At 36.4% G+C, this 25204-nt stretch overlaps 1 protein-coding gene across 1 annotated transcript; it reads right to left on the bottom strand.

Moving 5' to 3' along the window:
• Positions 1–22516: 22516 nt before the first annotated feature.
• Positions 22517–24803, bottom strand: LOC121416688. Its single transcript, XM_041610157.1, has 2 exons — positions 23536–24803; positions 22517–23456 (listed from the first exon to the last, which is right to left on the bottom strand). Exons 1-2 carry the CDS (start codon positions 24801–24803, stop codon positions 22925–22927), a joined length of 1800 nt encoding a protein of 599 aa, XP_041466091.1. The 3' UTR covers positions 22517–22924.
• Between the last annotated feature and the right edge of the window lie 401 nt (positions 24804–25204).

Here is a 25204-nt window from a genome sequence, read left to right as displayed (position 1 = left end):
CACTCTCCGTTTCCAAAATATTCTCGAGTCTAATGCTCTTTGTGCAATGATTAACAAGCCAACAAGAATAACTGACAGGTCATCAACACTTCTTGATAACATTTTCGTGAAAACTACCAAAGGTTATTCCCAATCAGGTTTATTCTTTAGTGAGATTTCTGATCATCTTCCAATCTTCTGCATGCTTTATGATATTCATTCCAACAAATACAATAAGGCTAAAGTTATACTAAAGCGCAAATTTACTGAAAGCAATATTTCTAGCTTGAGGGATGCTTGTCAGGAAGATAATTGGTCGGATGTATTGGAATGTCATGATGTTGAACAGGCTTATGAATCATTTAGTAAAATTTTTCATCACCATTTGGATAAGACTATTCCACTTGTTAGAATAAATAATAGAAGTACAGGAAAACGGCCATGGATTACAAAAGGTATACTACAATCAATCAAAAGAAGAAATGTCTTATATAAAAAGAGTGTAAAGAAACCTTCACAAGAGCACGTTGAAAAATACAAAAAGTACCGAAATAAGCTTACTTCTATTATACGGTCATCACGGAGTTTGCACTATTCTAGACAGTTTGAGAATGCTCGAGGTAACATGCCCTTGACATGGAATGTTGTTAGAGATATATTATGTAAGCGAAATAAGTCAGAACCTGCCACAAAATTTGTCCATAAGGATAAAGAGTTTACTTCTGATAATGACATTGCAAATGAATTCAACAGCTACTTTGTGAACATTGGGCCTGACCAAGCAAAGAAAATAACTCCCGTAGAAGTTAATTACAAAGAATATTTACAAGACAGGTCCGAATCATCTATATTCCTTAAGCCAGCTGATCATCTTGAGATATTAAACATTGTTAAGTCTCTTAAAAATAGTAGGTCATCTGGGCATGATGAAATAAGTTCAGAATTGTTAAAACAAATAATTGGCTCAGTCCTAACTCCTTTACTGCATATCTGTAATCTGTCCATTTTAACTGGTGTATTCCCTTCCTCTCTTAAACTAGCCAAGGTTATTCCTGTTCATAAAAGGGAAAGCATGACCGTTATAAGTAATTATAGACCAATCTCAATTTTGCCTAGTTGCTCAAAAATACTAGAAAGAATTGTTTATAACAGACTGATTGCCTTTCTTGACAAAAACCACCTACTTAATCCCAACCAATTTGGATTTCGCAGGTCTCACTCAACGGACCTTGCGTTGTTGAAATTTTATGACTATGTATCTAGTTCTCTGGCTAATCGTGAGCACGTTATTGGTGTATTTATGGACCTGAGCAAGGCATTTGACACCCTTGACCACTCAATACTGCTTTATAAACTCCAACATATGGGAGTAAGGGGCGTTGCCCTAAATTGGTTTACTAGTTATCTTTCAAATAGAAGACAATACACATGACATAACTATTCTAATTCTGGTATATCAGTTATGAGGTGCGGTGTGCCGCAAGGTTCTATATTGGGTCCATTATTATTTCTGATTTATATTAATGATATTTGTTTGGTATCGAACACATTGAATTATATATTATTTGCTGATGACACAAGTGTTTTCCTATCACACCGTGATATTGATATCTTAGAAAACAAAATTAATGTCGAACTTCCGAAATTATCTAATTGGTTTCGAAGTAATATGTTATCACTGAATGTTAAAAAGACTAATTATGTACACTTTAAAGGCAGGAAGTCATGTGCTGACCATGATTTAAGATTGAAACTTGACAATGCTTTGCTGGAAAGACAGACATCTACGAGGTTCCTTGGGGTCTATATCAATGATCAACTTAACTGGAATGATCACATGAAACACATCAGTAAACCAATTTCTCGAAATATAGGTATACTGTATAAAGTTAAGTACCTTGTACCTTATAAAATACTTTACATGTTGTACAATACTCTTATTCTACCTTATGTGTCATATTGCAATATTCTTTGGGCAACATCAACGAGTGTCACAAACCCAATTCTTTTGTTGCAAAAGAAAGCAATTCGCATTTGTGCTGGAGTTGGTTACCGTGATCATACACGCCCTCTCTTTATAAAGCTGCAATGTCTTACTGTTGATGATGTCCATTTTCTTCAAACTTCCCTTTTTATGTATCGGTTTAATGCCAAAATGTTACCTACCTGCTTTTCCAATATGTTTCAACAAAATAATACTATCCATACCTACCACACAAGACAAGCATCTAATATGCATTTGTATAACCCTCGCACACTGTTGGCTCATAAATCTGTCAGACATTATGGACCTGATGTTTGGAATTCAATACCTACTAGTATTAGGAATATATTATCAGTGCATTCCTTCAAAAATGCGGTAAAACGCATACTTGTCTCTAAGATGTAATTTTCTTAGCAAGACACATTTTGTTGTACTGTACATTTTAAACTTAAGGATTGATATAATTTCAAGTATTATTACGCCTCACACACTCCTTGTAAATATTTGTAAATTTTCTGGAACATAATAATTTGTTTATTTAGTTTTCTTTGTTTTGTTTTTCTTTTTCTTTCCCTTCTTTGAGTAATCATTAGTTTTGACTTTCAGTATTGTTTTTATATTTATGTATGCATTTCATATATCCAAAGGTCTGACAACAGCTCAAGCATCTGCTTATTTTGTCATACCACTGCATGTCTGCAACCTTGTTATAATCAGTTATGTTAATGTTATGTTAATCATCATAATTATACATTATTATTATTATGTAAAATTCAATGTAATCAATTTTGTGATGGTTTCACTATGTAAATTATCATGACATGCAGAAACACATGAATAAATAAATAAATATAAATATGAATTAAATTGAGAGAAGGGGAAAGAGAGACAGAGATAGTGTAGCATTGAGATTGAGGAGAAGAGATAAGGAAAGAGACAGAGAGAGAACCAATTAATGAAATATCTGACATTTCCCAAAGAAAGTTAAAAAGAAACGGTAAGTATATTTTCGGCATCTGACGAGGTCTTTTTTACACCTCATATACAGTACGACCTAGAAAAAAAAACACGGGATTCCCATGAATTTTCAATTCAAAGCCAAATGAATTCTTAAATTTCATTTACATAATCAAATAACACCATGCATTATTGAGCAAGACGAGTTTGAAATTTTAATCTCAAATCCAGAATGCGAAGAAAAATTTGACAACATTGTTCGTGATACGACGACCGTGCATATTTGACGACTAACTCATTAGCATTCCTTTTGAATTCTTTGTTAAGTTTCTCTCAAGTGATCCCTTTAATGACAGTGGATTCAATTTCACACGTAAGTTTCTACGCAAATCGATTCTTATATGCCTCAATATTTTGTAATTTGTCGTGTGTAAGCGATTTTCTATTAAAACTGTGGGTTTCAAAATGAGAGATGAGATTCCACTCTTGACATGAGTATCAAATTCATTATAAAAACATATTCATTTTGATTGTAAAATCTATCTCTGAAAACGGGTTTCCTTTTTGTTGGACGCACTATATCAAAGGCAAAATAGGTAAACGTCATGATTTATTGGAGGTCACATGATTAGAGCATTTCTGATTGGAGGAGTTATTAGCGACAATGGAAGCATTGATGAGAGACATGCGTCAGTGTTTATTGTGAATAGATTAACATGAATATGAATTAAAGCAAAGGAATGTTTATGAAAAGGGAGTGAAAGGAGAGACATAATGAACTTGCTAAGCATTGAACACTTCACAAAGAAATAAGTAGGGAAAGAGAGAAGAGAAAAGAAAGAGAGAGAGAGTCAGAGAGATAACAACTCGTGAAATATTAGACATTACACCAGCAAAATAGGAAATAAACGTGGACTGTATAATCGTACATGGCATTGCTCATTGTGTACGGTATAGTGACAATAAGGAAACAGGGGCACTTGAATCACCCCACCCCAGGGATTGATTTGATTTATTGATTTCCGTTTCACAATTGTAAACATTATGATAAACATAACATAGTCGAAAATACTACAAAACATACATAATATAAATGTATAACATAATCATTAAAGGAACACAATTCATTAAATAAATAATTGAATAAATAAATACATGATATCTCAGATGACATTTGTATTTAAAAGTAAAAAGGTGGGTCTCGCTGAAAAAAGCAAATCTTGTACAAAAGGCAAGCCCTTTACTTAGTTTTATTACAAAACTACAACAAATATATATTGGGTCGTAATAATATATAGAAACTTTGTTTAAGAATAAATACACAATTTATGTGCGCTTTACAAAAAAAAAAACAAAAACGATTTGTCGTACATGTCTAGGATGTGTTGTATATTACCTACTGGAAATCAGGCGGGTATGCCGAAATATAGAAATTTAACCAAAATCTTTTTTTTTGAGCGAAAAGCTATATTTTGTATCGGTTTTTGCTCGTCAAATGTAAAACATAAATAACTCTTTACCAATAATTTCAAGGCCCTTTGGGAAACTTCACAACCACACCCTTTTCACTCGTCATATAATTAGAGCTGGTATGAGCTTCACAATGAGAGTATCGATGAGGGCGTGCTTCAGTGCTTCTTGTGAATACATTGGTGTAACTATGGGGTGCATGGGGGCACGTGCCCCCACCCCCCCCCCTCATCGGCTGACCAAAAAAAAGGGGAAAAGGAAAAAAGAGGGAGAAAGGAAGAGACACGTAGCGGGAAAAAATAAATTATTGTTCATTATAATTATGTTTGTATAAAAAAAAAACGTTTTTCATAATTTTATGAAACATGATTATCCTAGGGCCTATGTCTTTTTGTTCCTGTGCTCGTATTGTCTGTTCAACGAGATATATGATCCTGCATTACTAAAACCTCCCGTTTTCAAGTCAATATACACCAAATATATTTCCTCGCATTTCAAGTTATTATTGTTTTATGTAGTGACATATGCTTCTTCATCATGACTATTTGAAGTGATTGCCCCATTTTCTTAAATAAATCTGAATATGAAAAATGTTCAGCTCGCGCTTCGCACTCGCATCGTTTGGTAAGTGAAATACGCTTGGTCTTGGTGAATTCTTACATACAAGCCTTAGAATGGCCCTCGCCAGGTCTGAATTTCCTAAATATTCAGCTCGCGCTTCGCGCTCGCAATATATGATTAGTGAGATGCGTATGATAATAATGATTACAACTACAAAAAGTTCTTCGTGTGTTGAGATGTAATTGTAACAAATTCAACAGGCACTTGACCATGTTGACATTCGCATTAGATGCCTATGTTGAGATATGTATGCTTTTAATTGATTCCTTAAAAAATAGTCCTTAAAATATCCCTGTATGGGGTCAAAAAATGCAAAAAATTCAGTTCGCTCTTCGCGCTCGCATTTTTTGTTTAGTGAGACAGGTAACGTCCCATTTTTTATCTGATTATCAAACATTTTCAGCTCGCGCTATTTGATCGGTGACGTACATATCCGTTTAATGCAGTGTACTTAAAATGTCAATACATGAATATATATCAATATGAATATGATTTAAAGCAAATTAGTGTTTATTAAACGGGGGAAAAGAGAGACATAAGAAGATTGAAGATTGAAATTCCATAAAGTATGAAAGGAACAGTGAGTGTATGATGATCGCCAGTGGCGTACCGTGGGTCACGGCATTGTGGTGGGGGGCACCAGCAAAATTTTTGAGTCACTTAGGGAGCGCGCGAAGCGCGCTCAGTTGTCAGGTATACTGACCTAATAGAGATATTTTATTGACATGCAGTGCCATTGAACGAATATGTATCTCACTGATTAAATAATTCGAGCGCGAAGCGCAAGCTGAAAATGTTTGATATTGAGAGCTAAAAGGGGACATTACAAGCAATTTGGTTTCAATCATGACTCGTAAATGTCTCGCTAAACAAACGATATGACCGCGAAACGCGAGCTATTTTTTTGTATATATTGACCCTAACCAGGGAAATTTTAAGGACTATATTTCAGAATCCACTAGGAATATAAATATCTCACCATATTCATCTAATGCTAGTGCCATCATTTGCTGATTTTATCAGAATTACATCATTGTAATTATGATTTTCAAGCGCATCTTACTAATCAAATACTGCAAGCGCGAAGCGCTAGCAGAAACTGGAGGTTGTGGAGTGCGCCTGTAATCCAAGCTGTGGGGAAGTTACAAATTGATGCAGAGGCTAAAGATTCGAGCCCTGGTCACGTCCTTCGAATGGTGACGTTAAATGTCGGTCCCAGACATAAATAATCATATCTGATTGATACACGTCTGACAAAACTAAAATACACACACGCTAGCTGAAAATTTATGAAATTCAACGGTCCCTCGGACATGACGAGAGGCATTCTTGGCTTGTTTGTAGGAATTCCCTAAGACGTGCATATTTCAATAACCAAATGATGCGAGCGCGAAGCGCGAGCTAAAATTTTAGTATATATTGACCCCAAAAATTGATATTTTAAGGACTATGTTTTATAGGAATTCATTAAGAGTATAGTTATCCAATGTGAGTGCCAAGCGCTTGCTGATTTTGTTAGAATTACATCTAAACACATGAAGTACTTTTTGAAGTAATTGTAATCATGATTATCATACGCATCTCACTAATCAAATACTGCGAGAGCGAAGCGCGAGCTGAAAATTATGTAGGAAATTCAGACCTGAAGAGGGGCATTCTAGGGCTTCTTTGTAGAAATTCACTAAGACCCTACGTATTTCACCAACCAAGTGATGAGAGCGCGAGCTGAACATTTTTCATATTCAGATATTCAGAAAAATTGACGTTTTAAGGACTGATTTAAGTTCATGAAGAGCAGAAATCCCACCAATCTACTTATGCGAACGTTAGCACGGACAGGAAATGTTTTATATTAAGACCTTAAAATAGGGCAATCACTTTAAGTAGTCATGAAAAAGAAGAATATGTCAATACATAAAACAATAATAACTCGAATTGCGAGGAAATATATTTGTTGTATATTGATTGAAAACGGGAGGTTTTAATACAACAGGATTATATATATAGTTAAACAGGATTATATACAGTGCGTATCAAAAAAAGGTAATCCAACTTTAGAGGGTTTAAATTCAAAGCTTATGTAATTTCACTATTTTAATTCACCTAAATATGAAAGAGGGACTTCCCAGCTTTTCATTGATACCCTATTTGTACCACTGCTATTATGCTTGACCGAATGAATCAATGCTGAAGACAACAGGTACAAATTCCACTTTTTGCAAGTTTTTGTAAGCTAGATGAAAGGGCAAGGGCTGAGTTAAATACTTTTACGGAGGCCTGGGCTGGCTGAATTCTTTGTCTTTGAACATGGCTACTCTGAATAGCATTTTGTAGGATTTGATTGTAATGAATACACAAATGAAAGGGTTGCTTTCCTCATGTTTGAGACTGATAGTCTGTAGTAGCTTATGTGGGTTACTTCTGGTCTTGTACTACACAACTATCCTTGGAAAAATGGTTCAACTTACAGTTGAAGAGCGAATCTTCCTGGTGACCACATTTCACCAAACACATAGTTTGCAGAGGACTCGAGAAGCTTTCAGGGAACGTTTCCCAGAAAGAGTGCCTCCAGCAAACAAAACAATCTGGGCGAACGTTAGGAAATACCAGGAGCACGGGACCAGCCTTAATCGCAATAAGGGCAATTCTGGAAGGAGGCGTACAGGGCGGTCACAGGAGAACATTGAAGCAGTAAGGCAACAGCTTTTGGAACATCCCAGGGACACTAGCGCAAGACGAAATGGAATTGGATTGCCTTCGGCAACATTTAACAGAATAACAAGACTGGACCTTCACATGCATCCATATCGGATACACATGCGCCATCAGCTTTTGCAGGGTGATCTTCCCAGGAGGCTGGCATTTGCCAGATGGTTAATAGGCCACCATGAGAGAGATGTCAATTTTATTCGGAATATCATTGTAGGTGACGAAGCTGCGTTTTCCATGGATGGCAAGGTCAATACACACAATGTTTTGGAATATGCACTGGCACGACATCCTCCAGAAATCAATTATGAGGTTAACATGAATCGTCAAAAATGGACAGTCTGGGTTGGACTGTGTGGCAGTGGGCAAGTGATTGGACCTTTTTTCTTTCAAAGAAATGTTACTGGTCATATGTACTTGCAAATGATCAATGAGGACGTCGTGCCACGGTTAGAGGAACATTTTGAGAGACAAGCTCGAGGAGTTTTCAGACAGCTCTGGTGGATCCAAGACGGTGCCCCTGCACATCGTCTCATCGCTGTCCGAGATCGACTCAGAGAACTGTTTGGAGATCGAGTCGTTGCCCTAAACCATGAGGTAGAATGGCCTCCAAGATCGCCCGATCTCAGGCCCTGTGATTATTTCCTTTGGGGACATTTAAAAAACAAGGTGTTTGCAACTCCTCCCCAAGATCTTGACGATTTGCAGGGCCGAATTCGACATGAAGTGGATGCTTTGCGAAATGACCCGGCTATGGTGAGACGAGCTTTCCAGGACATGGTCCGTCGCTGCAGGCTTTGTGTGCAAAGGGGAGGAGGACATGTTGAAGGTGTGGGTGCATGATAGGTAAGAGTGAGAATTTAACCTTCTAATCATCATTTCAACAAATGACTTGATTTGTCATTGTAAAAAAAAAATCACTTTTAATGAACTTGAGTCTGCAAACCATCAGTTATTTATGTCACCCATTTTACCAAAACTTGCAAAAAATGGAATATGTACCTGTTGTCTTTCAGATCAATTTATTTGGTCATTCGTGGCATCAGTGGTGAAAGTAAGGTATCAATCAAAAGCTGAGAAGTTCCTCTTTCAGGTTCATGTAAATTAAAATTATCAAATTAAGTAAGCTTTGAATATCAACTCTCTAAATTTGGATTACCTTTTTTTTGATACGCACTGTATATATACATGTAGTTAATCAGGAACAACATGAACAATGAATACACTATGAAGCAAATAATGTTTTATAAAGTTATGAAAAAAATGCTTTTTATGTAACATAACATATCACATAACATAATATAACATTATAATGAACAATAATTTCTTCTTTCCCCACTACCTTTCTCTTCCCTTTTCCCTCTTTTTCTTCTTTCCCCCGTTTTTTTTTTTTGCCAGCCGATGGGGGGGGGGGCACGTGCCCCCCATGCCCCCGTAGTTACGCCACTGATGATCGCATATCGCATGTATGTAGGTGCATTTACATGAGAACCAGAGCAGAGTAACAGTTTCGTGATTCAGATTAAACTGGTTAAGAATTGATTGCAAAAAAAAGAATTTGATGTGATCCATGAGCTACGTGGTGATAAAAAAATACAACTACATTTTAATAACTCCATCTCAACTACTATCCTTTCCTATCCTGTTTGAAAATTGATTGCATCTGTATTAATGAAATGGGGGGGGGGGGGGGGGGGGGAGAAGCAGCGACAAAAATAAGAACTTTTGAATTGCTGTTGACCTTCACTTGTTCAAGTGATATTCTTTAGTGTTGAAGTCCATTGTATCACGGTAAGACCCCCTCTCCAGACTCAATAATTTCATGGAAATTCAATTCTGACCTTCTCTATGGCTAACAAATGACAGAATGAATTCAATGTATTAAGATAAGGATGATGGACATTTTGACAGTATACAAACCTTTACTCTTTAGAACGTTGTCCTCTTGAACTAATTGCCAATCTCTTTTTATGTTGATTCGATTTGCTTCAAATTTGAAATTTGACATCAATATTCCTCCTACCCTATCACACACACAAGAACCCGCGCACACACCCACGAAAACTCTTTTCTCTCTACATTGTATCAACTCTCTCCCATTCTCCACCCCTCATCTCTCCCATCTTTTGTAATCCACACTCCGTTCACACACCCACACACACACATATATACATACACACACGCACCCTAGCTCCCTCCCTAACACACACGCACGCGCGCACACCCCCATGCAAAGTCTTTTTTCTGTACTAATCCTCTCCCATCCTCTACCCCTCATCTCTGTTCTCCATTTATATATTTCCTTTCTTTTTAAATCCATCCTCCATTCACGGACACACTCTCTCTCCATTCTAATACACCTCCATTTCCCTTCGCCATCTCTGTTCTTCATCTTTATATTTCCTCTTTTGTTCTCCCTTCTCCCCCACACACTCTCTCTCCATTCTAATACACCTCCATTCCCCTTTGCAATCTCTGTTCTTCATCTTTATATTTCCTCTTTTGTTCTCCCTTCTCCCCCACACACTCTCTCTCTCCATTCTAATACACCTCCATTCCCCTTCGCCATCTCTGTTCTTCATCTTTATATTTCCTCTTTTGTTCTCCCTTCTCCCCCCACACACTCTCTCTCCATTCTAATACACCTCCATTCCCCTTCGCCATCTCTGTTCTTCATCTTTATATTTCCTCTTTTATTCTCCCTTCTCCCCCACACACTCCCTCTCAAATCAATCATCTTTATCTCACAAACTTTCTCTTTCTCTCTTTATAACCAATGCACCCCCTCTCGATCGCTCTGCTCCCTCACGCCCACACCCCACGCACTCGCTCTATACTCTAGTAACATTCTCCCATTCTCGGTCCATCATCTCTGTCCTCTATTTATTTCCTCTGTTTTATTCCATTCTCCCCACGCACACACGCACACTTTCTCTTAAATCAATCATCTTTATCTCACAAGCTATCTCCTCTCTGTTTAATCAATACACTAGTTCTCTCTCTCACTCACTCTGCTTCTTTGTACCCTCTCAACAATAACCACTCTCAGTGTCTTGTAACATAATGAAATAAAACTCTTACGATCAGTCATATCACATTGCAGTAAATGTTGTGCGTGATATTGATTGTTTTCACATAAAACAATAACATATATCTCAGTCAAAATGTTAACATGAATCCGATCAGTGTAGTTTTATTTTTCACAAGCGTTCACAAGTCTCCATATATTATTGAACAAATCAAACGATATTTAGTGTATGTCTGCATTCAATAATAAAGAAGTGATTTAACAACAGAGTCCAATATACAACATCGACGATAAGCGGCCTCGTAACACACAGATTTACTATCAATTTCTCGTTGTAAGTTTCGATTCTGGTTGGTTCATTGTGATTATTATGAACAATTATGTACATTCAAACATGATCTTTATTTGCCATTGTAGTTTTACGATTGACTGTAAACTTTTGTGAAAAGATGACTAAATTGGGTATTCCCAATCCGATTTTCGTGCTCAACAATAACAACCTTTTTGCTTCCAATTATTGTTCGAAATCAGCTTGCTGAAAATGTACACTGACAAAAGAGAAGAGACTGTTATTTATGCCAGACATTCCCCACAAAAATATTTTTCACACAAAAGGGTCAGTGTGATAGAAAATGAAAACCAAAAAAAAAATCAAAGGTAAAGATCCCACTGACGTCATGTTGCTTTTACTTAAGACCAAAATTGACATGAAACATATCAATTTAGTTAGCGGAGATACATCAAGTAAAAGAACTACTCATATGTTGTGACTTCCATTACCAGCTACTCAAAAACGCGACTTTATAAGATTGAATAAATTTCATAATTTATGATTCATGATGAATATATATAACTCATTTTAATTACAACTTATATCATATCAAGAGATAATAATATTTAGATCATGCACATATCCTTAGAAACGTATATTATTGTTTTTTCTTGAAACATTGGGCATGGCAGTCATGTCGAAAATAGCATTAGCTCATCATTATCAGTTGGGTATATTACAGTTAACATTGTATCGATGAATCTCTTCCATTAGAGAAAAATGAAAAAAAGTACTTGCTGTAAACACTTATTTTACTAGAAATCTGCCGAAAAAAATATAGTCAGTCAATGTATTTTCAAAGATATACCATAAGACAGCACATAGAAATGAAACATTAGAAGTCAGTATTTTGCCAAAACCAACATTCTTATCATTTTCCACTATTTATCTGCACAACGCATTGACTGACAAATGAGATCTCTACACTATATTGTGAAGATGAAAGAGTTTCAAAATTACAAAGGAATTTATCATGGTTTCATATTAACTTCGTTAATATGAAATATTTTTTTTTCAATCATCGATACTATAAATACAATTATTATGAATTCTCACTAACACAAATTGATATATTACGCGGTTATTCATAAAGTCATATTAATGAATATATACGTAGAAACTAACATTATTTTCTAACAATAATAAGCTTATTACACCAATTCGAAAACAAGTATATACATGTAACCACAAACATGTTAGGTACAATTTGATAAGTGCCTAATTGTTCTACACTATATAAAATGCAATCAATATCAAATATCAATATCCTGTATACAATTATCTTTTGTCTAAGCTCGATATTATAAAGTTAGGTGCACTTTGCTATGAATACATATTATAATGTTAACACTATATTGACCCTTCTTACGAATAGCAAATTATTATACTAGTCACTATATTCTAGACCGTCGTCTACATCACTATCGTTAACATTACCGTCATCGTCATCATTATCATCATCATCGTCATTGTCACCATCTCGAGCAGTATGATATCAGGAATATGAAGAATAAGATAAGCCTAATGTTTTAAGAACAGTCACTTAAATCCCATTCATCAGAGAAATATAAACATTTCCCAAAATACATTTTCTATATTGTGTATGAAAAAAATGAACTAGTTTTCAGTTCGAGCTAGCTATTGAACCATCAATCAAATACACATTCTTATCATCACCATAATAATAATCATCATCGCCATCATCATCATAATCATCGTCATATAATCATCATTTATTATTTATTTATTTATTTGTTTCTGCATGTCATGATAATTTACATAGTGTAACCATCACAAAATTGATTACATTGAATTTTACATAATAATAATGTATAATTATGATGATTAACATAACATTAACATAACTGATTATAACAAGGTTAATTTTTGCAGACATGCAGTGGTATGACAAAATAAGCAGATGCTTGAGCTGTTGTCAGACCTTTGAATATATGAAATGCATACATAAATATAAAAACAATACTGAAAAGTCAAAACTAATGATTACTCAAAGAAGGGAAAGAATAAGAAAAACAAAACAAAGAAAACTAAATAAACAAATTATTATGTTCCACAACTATTTACAAATATTTACAAGGAGTGTATGAGGCGTAATAATACTTGAAATTATATCAATCCTGAAGTTTAAAATGTAGAGTACAACAAGATTTGTCTTGCTAAAGAAATTACATCTTAGAGACAAGTATGCGTTTTACCGCATTTATGAAGGAATGCACTGATAATATATTCCTAATACTGTACTAGTAGGTATCGAATTCCAAACATCAGGTCCATAATGTCTGACAGATTTGTGAGCCAACAGTGTGCGAGGGTTATACAAATGCATATTAGATGCTTGTCTTGTGTGGTAGGTATGGATAGTATTATTTTGTTGAAACATATTGGAAAAGCAGGTAGGTAACATTTTGGCATTAAACCGATACATAAAAAGGGAAGTTTGAAGAAAATGGACATCATCAACAGTAAGACATTGCAGCTTTATAAAGAGAGGGCGTGTATGATCACGGTAACCAACTCCAGCACAAATGCGAATTGCTTTCTTTTGCAACAAAAGAATTGGGTTTGTGACACTCGTTGATGTTGCCCAAAGAATATTGCAATATGACACATAAGGTAGAATAAGAGTATTGTACAACATGTTAAGTATTTTATAATGTACAAGGTACTTAACTTTATACAGTATACCTATATTTCGAGAAATTGGTTTACTGATGTGTTTCATGTGATCATTCCAGTAAGTTGATCATTGATATAGACCCCAAGGAACCTCGTAGATGTCTGTCTTTCCAGCAAAGCATTGTCAAGTTTCAATCTTAAATCATGGTCAGCACATGACTTCCTGCCTTTAAAGTGTACATAATTAGTCTTTTTAACATTCAGTGATAACATATTACTTCGAAACCAATTAGATAATTTCGGAAGTTCGACATTAATGGTGTTTTCTAAGATATCAATATCACGGTGTGATAGGAAAACACTTGTGTCATCAGCAAATAATATATAATTCAATGTGTTTGATACCAAACAAATATCATTAATATAAATCAGAAATAATAATGGACCCAATATAGAACCTTGCGGCACACCGCACCTCAAAACTGATATACCAGAATTAGAATAGTTATAGCATGTGTATTGTCTTCTATTTGAAAGATAACTAGTAAACCAATTTAGGGCAACGCCCCTTACTCCCATATGTTGGAGTTTATAAAGCAGTATTGAGTGGTCAAGGGTGTCAAATGCCTTGCTCAGGTCCATAAATACACCAATAACGTGCTCACGATTAGCCAGAGAACTAGATACATAGTCATAAAATTTCAACAACGCAAGGTCTGTTGAGTGAGACCTGCGAAATCCAAATTGGTTGGGATTAAGTAGGTGGTTTTTGTCAAGAAAGGCAATCAGTCTATTATAAACAATTCTTTCTAGTATCTTTGAGCAACTAGGCAAAATTGAGATTGGTCTATAATTGCTTATAACGGTCATGCTTTCCTTTTTATGAACAGGAATAACCTTGGCTAGTTTAAGAGAGGAAGGGAATACACCAGTTAAAATGGACAGATTACAGATATGCAGTAAAGGAGTTAGGACTGAGCCAATTATTTGTTTTAACAATTCTGAACTTATTTCATCATGCCCAGATGACCTACTATTTTTAAGAGACTTAACAATGTTTAATATCTCAAGATGATCAGCTGGCTTAAGGAATATAGATGATTCGGACCTGTCTTGTAAATATTCTTTGTAATTAACTTCTACGGGAGTTATTTTCTTTGCTTGGTCAGGCCCAATGTTCACAAAGTAGCTGTTGAATCCATTTGCAATGTCATTATCAGAAGTAAACTCTTTATCCTTATGGACAAATTTTGTGGCAGGTTCTGACTTATTTCGCTTACATAATATATCTCTAACAACATTCCATGTCAAGGGCATGTTACCTCGAGCATTCTCAAACTGTCTAGAATAGTGCAAACTCCGTGATGATCGTATAATAGAAGTAAGCTTATTTCGGTACTTTTTGTATTTTTCAACGTGCTCTTGTGAAGGTTTCTTTACACTCTTTTTATATAAGACATTTCTTCTTTTGATAGATTGTAGTATACCTTTTGTAATCCATGGCCGTTTTCCTGTACTTCTATTATTTATTCTAACAAGTGGAATAGTCTTGTCTAAATGGTGGTGAAAAATTTTACTAAATGGTTCATAAGCCTGTTCAACATCATGACATTCCAATACATCCTCCCAATTATCTTCCTGACAAGCATCCCTCAAGCTAGAAATATTGCTTTCAGTAAATTTGCGCTTTAGTATAACTTTGGCCTTATTGTATTTGTTGGAATGGATATCATAAAGCATGCAGAAGATTGGAAGATGATCAGAAATCTCACTAAAAAATAAACCTGATTGGGAATAACCTTTGGTAGTTTTCACGAAAATGTTATCAAGAAGTGTTGATGACCTGTCAGTTATTCTTGTTGGCTTGTTAATCATTGCACAAAGAGCATTAGACTCGAGAATATTTTGGAAACGGAGAGTGTTTGCATTTTCTGTCAATAGATCAACATTGAAGTCACCCATAATGCAAACTGATTTACCAGATGCATTTATATCAGTCAATAATAACTCAATACCTGTGAGAAAATTATCAATATCAGTTTGAGGGGGTCTATACACTATACATACAATCATGTTCTTATCAGAGGGTAAGTCCACTTCAATACACAAGATTTCAGCACTTTGATTTTGGAGGGAAAGATCTTCCCTGAGTTTGAAAGAGATCTTATTAGACACATAAAAGAGAATACCCCCACCACGGCCAATTGATCTATCTTTCCTTACTATCTGGTAACCATCAATCAGAAATAATGGTGGTGAATGAGCACTCAACCACGTCTCTGTAACACCTATTATAGAGCAATTAAATTTTAGAGATGATAGCAACATATTTAGGTTTTCAAAGCTTTTAGAGAGACTTCTTGCATTGCAGTGCAAGAAGCTTAAGTAATGGGATTGTTGCTTCCCAGTAGGTGGGTTAAACTCATTTGGAATATAGTACCTACAATCAATATCTTGTTGTAAATGATAATCATCCAACATCATTTAAACATGGAAATAGTAGTCAACACCTCACACTGTATAGGCTTAGCAATGCTAATGGATTCAAGTACAGACATGATATAACAAAAGACATAAATGTAAAACAAGAAAAACTGTCTACTTATTAACATATATACAACTAAGTTTAAAGTGAAGAACATGGCAAACGATAGACACGAGGCCATGCCCACTCCTGCAACAAAGTCATCATCATCTTCACAATCACCAACATCATCACCATAATAATAATAATAATCGTCATTGTCATCATCATCATGACAGGCCCGTCATATTACGGCTATAATTTTCTCTTGGCGGTGGGTACGTAATATTGTTCACTTCTCTCATCCAGTGCTCATAATGATATAGATATTGCTTCTTAATATACATCATGATATAATAACAATGCACATTCCTTTTACCCTCTCAATATCAGGTTTTACAAACTTCATTGACTTACTGCACATCAATATAACTATATATCATGAGACACGGGCGTAAATGAAGGGGTATGGGTAGTCTGCTGGGCAAACCCTTCGCTCGAGTTAAGGGTCTGAATGTGCAGCCTACTCATGCCTTGTGTACTGAAGGCGGAACAGCAAGTTTTGTATGTGCTAGTCTTTGCGTGGAGGCACACTTGTTGATCAAAGTTCCAATGAGGGTCTGTGCCTGCAGACTAGGGTATGGGGGTATACATCCTTCTTTGCACAATCATACCCCTTTTCATACCCCCTTTTCAAGACAGAAAAATAATCAATTGATGAATACTACTGTTAATGCGTGGACTCACCTTTAAATGCGGTCAAAGTGCTTAAATTTGCCTAATTTTGGATTCTGAAAAAATGATTTTTTTTTTCGCGCAGTCGCTCCACTCCCGCGCTCAATCTAATCTTACAAGACTTTGGCCATTACAAATCCCTACGCTTAGCATATAAATGTTATATCCCCTGCATCATGAGAGTAATACGTCCCCTTGTATTCATTGTGTATGATACCATTGGCTTATAAATATGGTTATTACTTTGATCATAAACAAATCAAAATATCATTTATCATACACTGGTGGTTAAGGGTGTGTGTGTGTGGTGGTGTCATACTATCCTTGAAACTTTGTGGAAGCGAGGAAAATATAGGTATACTCTATACTTCGAGAGTTAAGAGAACGATGAGTTACTGATGGCATTGACCAAATCAATGCCGTTAATTAAACACAGAGGCAAGTTTGGACATCACTATTTCCCTCACACTTTGCAATTTCATCCGTTTATAGGAGACTTTAATTAATTCCACAAAAATTGTTGAACATTTCAAATATGAATTCTGTTGCAAATTTTGAATATTGCATCACCTCTCAATATAATCTTAGCTTATTCAAAATCTTTCCTTTCTGCAATATTGTTATCGCAATTTCATCACCTATTTGGAAGTTAATTTTGTGGCTTGTGATGACTTATAATCATTTCATAAGCACCCTTAATCCCGATAATGATGATTGCCTTTTTCATTCTCATCTCACCTCTAACCAGTCAGCACATGAATTTTCATTGAATAAAATATGGACTGTTTGATACTCATTTGCTCTCTTTATTTCTTTTCCTTTTCTTCTATAGTTCTGTAATTTATTGCTAATTAACCTTCATCATCCTCTGAAATAATATTCACATCATTTTAAACGACTGAAGAATCTTTTCAAGGGTAGCAAAATGCGCCCATTCTATTACATACCCCTTGAAAGATGATTTGGTCATCATTTCGTCTTACGACTATCCAAAATTATATCTATCCCTCGCTTCGTTTGGTCGCATATTGATAATTGCTCTTATTCGTTTATTATAACCTAGCAAATTTTTTTCAACAATGCCATCGAACGAATTCCTTATATGTCTTTAGTAATATATACATTTAAAGTATATACACAGTTATACACTGCCCGTGATGTGATGTGATGTGAAAAGGTTTGCATTTGTTCAGTTTTTATGTTTCCGTCAATATGATTTCTTTTTCTCTTTTTCTTTCCTGTAATACATGCATGTACGCATATAGTAAGTCGACTATAATTTCTTCTTTTCCAAGGGGGATCCACAATTTTACAAGCTTTGCTTTTTAGTGGATCCCCCTCATTTTCATTTCCATATCCATTTATGCTCTATATTATACTGTTTTTTTACGAAGTAAGAATGCCCTTCTGTAAAATTGTATTTGATTTGTATTGTTTTATATTACTTTGTATTATGTTTTGAATGGAAATGAAATAAAAAAGAATTGAATTGAATTGAATTGAATTATATACCTCTGACGCAAAATAGTAAAGCTATTACTTCTACAAAGATTGGCTTTTGGAATGCTCAGTCAATGATGAATAAACCTGCAGAAATATGTGACTTTGTGCTGACAGAACAACTTGACATATTAGGCGTTACTGAGGCTTGGCTAAAGGGAGATGCTCGGGACGGCCCTACCCTGGCAGACATTCAAACTACTCTTCAGCAATATCGTCTACTGAAACTTCCTCGCACAGGAAAGAAAGGTGGTGGTCTGTGCATTTTTCTACGTAACAGTTTCACTACAAAGAAGAGAAGTCACACATTTGTAACGTTTGAATGCCTTGAGGTATCGGTTAGTTCATCTGACCAGGATACACTTACGATGATTCTCATTTACAGACCTCCTGCCCGAGGCCAAAACTCTGCTCTCTTTTTTGTTGAGTTTTCAAGGCTTCTAGAGTCTGTCAACCTCTTATGTACTAAGTTAATCATCTGTGGAGATTTCAATATCCACACTGACAACAACATGGATGCTGATGCGAGATCTCTAAATGATCTTCTTGAATCTGGTGGTCTCAAGCAGATGATTTCAGAGCCTACTCATAAACGTGGTCATACACTGGATCTCCTGATCGTCAGAGAAAGTGAAGGTATCATTGACAACATTAGAGTACTACCTGCAATGCCATCTGATCATGCGGCAATCATGTTCACAGCAGCACTTGCTCGTCCACCTGCATCAAGGCAGCAAGTTCGCCATCGTATGCTTCGTAGCATCGACTATGAACAATTCAGCCGTGATATTGAAGGTAACTTCTCAAACATTGGAGACCTTGACGATCTTGACTTAGCCCAAAAGGTTGACACTTATAACTCTACTCTAAAAGCCGCCCTTGACAAGCATGCTCCAATATCTTCCAGGAGTATTCAGCTACGCCCACATGCCCCATGGTATGATGAATCTCTGAAAGCCCGACGACGAAAGTTGCGTTCTGCAGAAAGGAAGTGGCGAAAATCCGGAACTGTCACAGACAAACACATGATGAAAGCTTCATTGACTGATTATCAATGTATACTCAAGAAAGCAAAATGTGCCTACCATCGAGAGAAAATAGCTGGTAGCAACAGCAAGGAGCTTTTCAAAGTTGTACACGAATTAACAGTCGAGCGATCTGATCAACTGTTGCCATCCCACAGCTCGAAGGATGAACTTTGTCAACGATTTTCAGACTACTTCAACGACAAGATATCCAAACTTCGAGCATCAACTACCAACGTCAATCTGTCACCTGTACCATCCTCTACTGAAGCTACCTTGGAAAGGTCTGCATGTCAACTTGAAGAATTCCATCAAGTTTCAGAGAAAGATGTTCGCAAGATTATTAAATCTAAGAAGGTGAAAACTTGTGCACTTGACCCTGTTCCTGCATGTGTCTTTAGCGGATGTCTTAATACTCTTCTTCCTGCCATCACAGATATGGCAAATCAGAGTCTTATGTCTGCCAATTTTCCAACTTCACTCAAATCTGCAGTTGTTACACCAATACTGAAAAAGCAGAATCTAGATCCCGAGGACTTGAAGAACTTTCGTCCGATATCAAACATCCCGCTACTTGGGAAAGTGATCGAACGTGTGGTCAGTCAGCAGCTTACATCATATCTGGCTAGTAACTCTCTTCTCCCATCTAGGCAATCGGCGTATCGTCAACACTACAGTGTGGAAACTGCCTTACTACGTGTACATAATGACCTTCTTCAATTTCTAGACAATGGGAATGAGGCTCTGCTCATCCTTCTTGATCTTACGGCTGCTTTCGATACAGTCGACCATGAGATTCTGCTTTCTAGACTGAAATACAGATTTGGAGTGACTGGTATGGCATTGCAGTGGTTCACATCTTACCTGTCTGGAAGAGAGCAGAAAGTGCGCATTCAAGACAACACCTCAGTTTCAACACCACTGCGGTGGGGCGTGCCTCAAGGATTGGTAATCGGTCCGATTCTCTTTATCTGCTACACTTCGCCAGTTCAGGACATCATTCAGGCACATGGTTTCTCTACAATGATTTACGCTGACGACACACAACTTATCGTCTCCTTAAAGTCTTCGGAAAGGGAGAATGTTGTAGGGAGACTGGAAATCTGCCTCCAGGAAGTACGGAACTGGATGGTGAGCAATCATCTTACACTTAATGACAGCAAAATGGAGTTGCTTCATGTTTCATCTCCTTTCAGACGAGTGCAGGAGGCTCTCCCTCCTTTGACATCAATGATTGGCCAGGTTCTGCCATCTCCTTCAGTATGTGATCTGGGTGTCATTTTTGATAAGAATGTGAACATGCGCCAACACGTAAATATTGTTTGTCGCAAGGCCTCGTTTGCTCTGAGACGTATTGGAATGATTCGGTCATACCTTAGTAAGAATGTGACTGAGATCCTCATTCATGCTTTTGTATCTTCCCTTCTTGATAACTGTAACATTCTTTTGTACGGAACGCCGGACAAAGATATAGCAAAGCTCCAAAGAATCCAAAATTCAGCCGCAAGACTTGTCTCCAGATCCAAGAAACACAACCACATCACCCCAATCCTCAAAGAACTTCACTGGCTACCTATCAAATCACGAATTCGCTTCAAAGTCCTTCTAATAACATTTAATGCTGTCCATGGTTTTGCCCCTCAATATATTTCTGAACTTGTTTCTCCATACACCCCCTCTAGGACACTTAGATCATCAACTCAACTACTCCTTCAAGTACCCAGACTAAGAACTAAGACGCATGGCGAAAGGTCCTTCTCCTACAGTGCCCCAACCCTTTGGAATTCCCTCCCCAGTACTCTCCGATCACAAAATAATCCTGGAATTTTCGAATCACAACTTAAAACATTTCTTTTTAATGAAGCATTCAACTAGGCCTTTCCAAATACTTATGCCATACATGTATGTAACTGATTAATGTTGATGTTGCCAATTATTATTCTAAGTAATTCCTTATATTGTATAATTCTTATTTTTGTAAAGTGCATTGAGAGTCCTTTCAGGTCTGAAATGCGCTATATAAGAACTACATTATTATTATTATTATTATTACCACTTGATAGAGGTTTTTGGACATAACTTGTCTTCCAAATACTCACTCGCATAACTAGATTAAATGTACACTATTACTTTACATCTATCGAAAAAAAAACCCCGTTAAAGTCCTTAACTCCAAGATGTTAGCATTATGTACATAGACATTATTATACCCCCGTATACAAAGCTTTTAATGTGGTTGGTGTCCCCACTTTGCTTGAATTTTCAGATCAGTATATTGCTATAACCCCCACCCAATTACTCGGATCGGATTTACCCCAGTGTTATAAGGGGAATGATGTCTAATGTTGAAACATAATCTACCCATCATCCCTGGCCCGTCATATCCATATATCTTTCCTTCTCTCTCTCTCTCTCTCTCTCTTTATGTTCAACCTTCCTCATTCCCTTGGTTTTCCTACCCTCCGTTTCTCTCTCTCTCTCTCTCCCCTCTAAGCCTATCATGCATCATAATATCAATATTCAACATGTTTTCAACCTTTATTATTTCAGTATCACATCATGTTTATTCTAAATATATCTATACCGTCCAACGACTGTAATTTCGTGAAACTTTAAGATTATTACAAGAGGGAAGATAAGTGAAAATGGTAAAATGAGATGCAGCATCAGTAAATTTCTATGCATTTTATCATGGATCAATAATAAATGAATCTGAATCTGAATCTTTGTCCAAGCATTGGAACTTGTCTTGCCAATTTCACTTTATATCACCATGTTTACTACTTTTTTTTTACTTTGTAACGTGTTGAATTCATTAAATATTGGTTGAAGCCTAATATTTCATGCAGCCACCCGGTTCATTGTTTGCAAAATAAAAGACAAAATTGAAAAGATTATTTTACATTGATTTTTCATCTTTTTGTTCGCTGATAGAAACATGAATGTTATTAGAATGACAGACGAAAGTCACGAAACAGATTATTTCAAACAGTGTCCGACAGCCCCCTTAGTATATACATGTATTTCTGGAAATAGGTTACACTTTTTTCATGAAGAAAATGCACATTCCTCGCTTCATGCGAAATTCCAGTTATATTAAGCGTGAATGATTCCAATTTATTTTGTTTTATATCTTTTCATTATTTTTTTTTTAAATCTCAGGATTTTTTTCCTTGTAAGTCCACGTGCCCATTCTAATCTAAATTTGTTCGGTCACCGTGTTCAGTTGAATCTGATCAGTATCTGCCCCTCTTTATCATGGTGTGTATGGCAACTGGGATGTTTAAAACGGCTGAGAGTTATTAGGCCTACAACTTAATAACATAATTGATGCAAATAATTCTCTAAAGATGGTATCACTGTGGTCATGGTATACAAAAATTGTCAAAGTTAATCCAATAATTGATCCCGATATATCATCATTCTATAGTGAGATTCTCTTTTCGAATACGAGAATACTATCTCCATCACAAGCAATTATCTTGCCTGATGATGAGATCATTACGCGAGATGATAAAACGGTAAAAAACCTATCATCCTTATCAGTCAGTCTAGTTGATAGAGGGAATGACGTCACTCTTCTCTTCTTCACTTCATTCCCACTCATCACCTGATCAATCACACACGTCTTGTACTCATCATCTGATGTCATGACGTAGAGGTCGTCTGTTATAGGATCAACACACACATTCCAGATGACATCACTGTGGGGGATTTCCCTTTGACCACCCTGTCTGTCTATGATTAGTACTCTCTCACCACCAGGTTGAGCGATGATGTGACCTGATGATAGTACACCTCGCATCACTACTTCCTCTTTACATTTGATGGTATTCACGATCTTACTATCAGCTGGGTTGATGACGTATATCTTAGACTGACCCCACTCATCAGCGATGATCATCCCATCACGGTCAACAGCTACATACACCGATGAGGTATCGCGCGTTTTGTTCTTAACCTCTTTAAAAGTTAACCGGGGAGAAAAGACGAGCTAAGCGACCAGAAGATGACGCGATATCGTAAGATTTGTTTCTTGGTATTGTGACGTCATTAATGTGCATCCATTGTCTGTCATGCACACTGATGGATCCAGTAGAAAATTTCCCTGTTCCACCTTCACGGCCTCTACCGCATACTATCTTGTCACCATTCAGTAATGCACAGGAGAAAACACATGATGTATCAGTACCTGTTATCACTCTCTGGATGTGTTTAGTGTTTATATCTAACATGTATGTATGGCTATCTGACGTCACATCTGTGATGATCACATTACATTCATCAATGCAGCCCACAATACATGGGAGTGTGATTTTATCTTCAACACTGATTGTATCACTAAGCATCCACTCGCCATCATACCCACCAATCCTACCATCATACTTCTCTCTCCCAACAACCTTCACAAACCTCACATCTGATATTCTATCAGTGATTTGTTTCACATCATTCTTATAAAGTGGTTTCTTTAGTTTATCACTCACTGACATGTTCACACTATGACCGTCTTTAACAATGTTTTTATCGTCTTCTAGTACTGTATCTATGGTGTGTATTGCATTCTCTATTGTTTTTATGTCATCCTGCAATGATTTCATCAACTCTCTGATCTTCCTATCCTTCTCTTTAACAATGTTATCAATGTCTCTATGAAGACCAATCTTCTTATTATCCATGTGTCTTTGTCTAATCTGTGCATTTGTATGAATTAATTCAAGTTGTTTCTCTCTCTCTTCATTGTTCTTTCGAATCTTCTCATTAATCTTCATAATCTCTTCTTCAAGTACTTTATTCTGATCATCAAAATCTTGGTTGATTTTGTCAGCCTCCATCTTCTCCTTGAATTTATCTATGTTGATCGCCTCCTTGATTATCGAATTAACTTCATCTTTCAAAGCTTGTAGACGGGTGTCTGTGTACTTTGTGCATTGATCAATTTCATCTTCATGAAGACGACCTTCTTTCAATTTGTCCCTTCCCTTTTCTTTTATACTTGTAAGTTTTGCTTGAAGGTCTCCAATTGCGACATCCATATTTTGTCGCACACATTGGTCTACGTGATCTACTGCACAAAAAGCGCACAATGCTTTACCATGATTTTTACAATATAATTTTACCTTTTCATCATGTTCTTCACAATAAATATTTGGTACACCTCTTTTAACTCTTGTGATGCATCTTTCTTTAGAGGCGCAGTCATCACAGAGTCTTTTCTTCTCCTCCACGTAGTACGTCACATCTGTGATTGAATGACACTCCTTTCCTTCACATTGTTGGTCTGGGGTGAAGTTAGTTGCCATGGTGATCAGAGTAGTGATCTGATGAAAATGGAAGACAAAAACATATTAAAAAAAGGAAAGACAGTTAGAGAAAGAGAGAGAGAGAGAGAGAGAGAGTAGGTAGCGTGGTAAAGATTTATAAAGAGGGAGAATTAGAGGGGAGGGGGAGAGAGAATGCAAACACAGAAATAGTGTTGATTTGACTGAAGGGGGGGGGGGTAATAATGGAGGGAGGGGGACAGAGTAGCGGTTAAAGAAATAGAAAAAAAGATCAAAAAATCAATAGGAATGAGAGCAAGAATAGGAGAGAGAGAGAGAGACAGAGAGAAAGAGAGGGGGAGGGAGAGAGAGAAATAAGTCATGAAAATGACTTCCCTCCTTACGTTGGCAAATGCCCTATTATAAACAATTATCTTTCTTAG

Source organism: Lytechinus variegatus, chromosome 6 (genome assembly GCF_018143015.1).
Source record: "Lytechinus variegatus isolate NC3 chromosome 6, Lvar_3.0, whole genome shotgun sequence".
Classification (NCBI taxonomy): Eukaryota; Metazoa; Echinodermata; class Echinoidea; order Temnopleuroida; family Toxopneustidae; genus Lytechinus; species Lytechinus variegatus.
This window is presented reverse-complemented; position numbering and strand designations above follow the sequence as displayed.

What these genes read in the sequence shown, in the direction of transcription:
- LOC121416688 (XM_041610157.1), bottom strand. Translation starts at nt 24,803, where the DNA reads ATGGCAACTAACTTCACCCCAGACCAACAATGTGAAGGAAAGGAGTGT. An exon ending in AATGACGTCACAATACCAAG is followed by an intron (nt 23,457 to 23,535) that starts AAACAAATCTTA and finishes TAAAGAGGTTAA; the next exon opens with GAACAAAACGCGCGATACCT.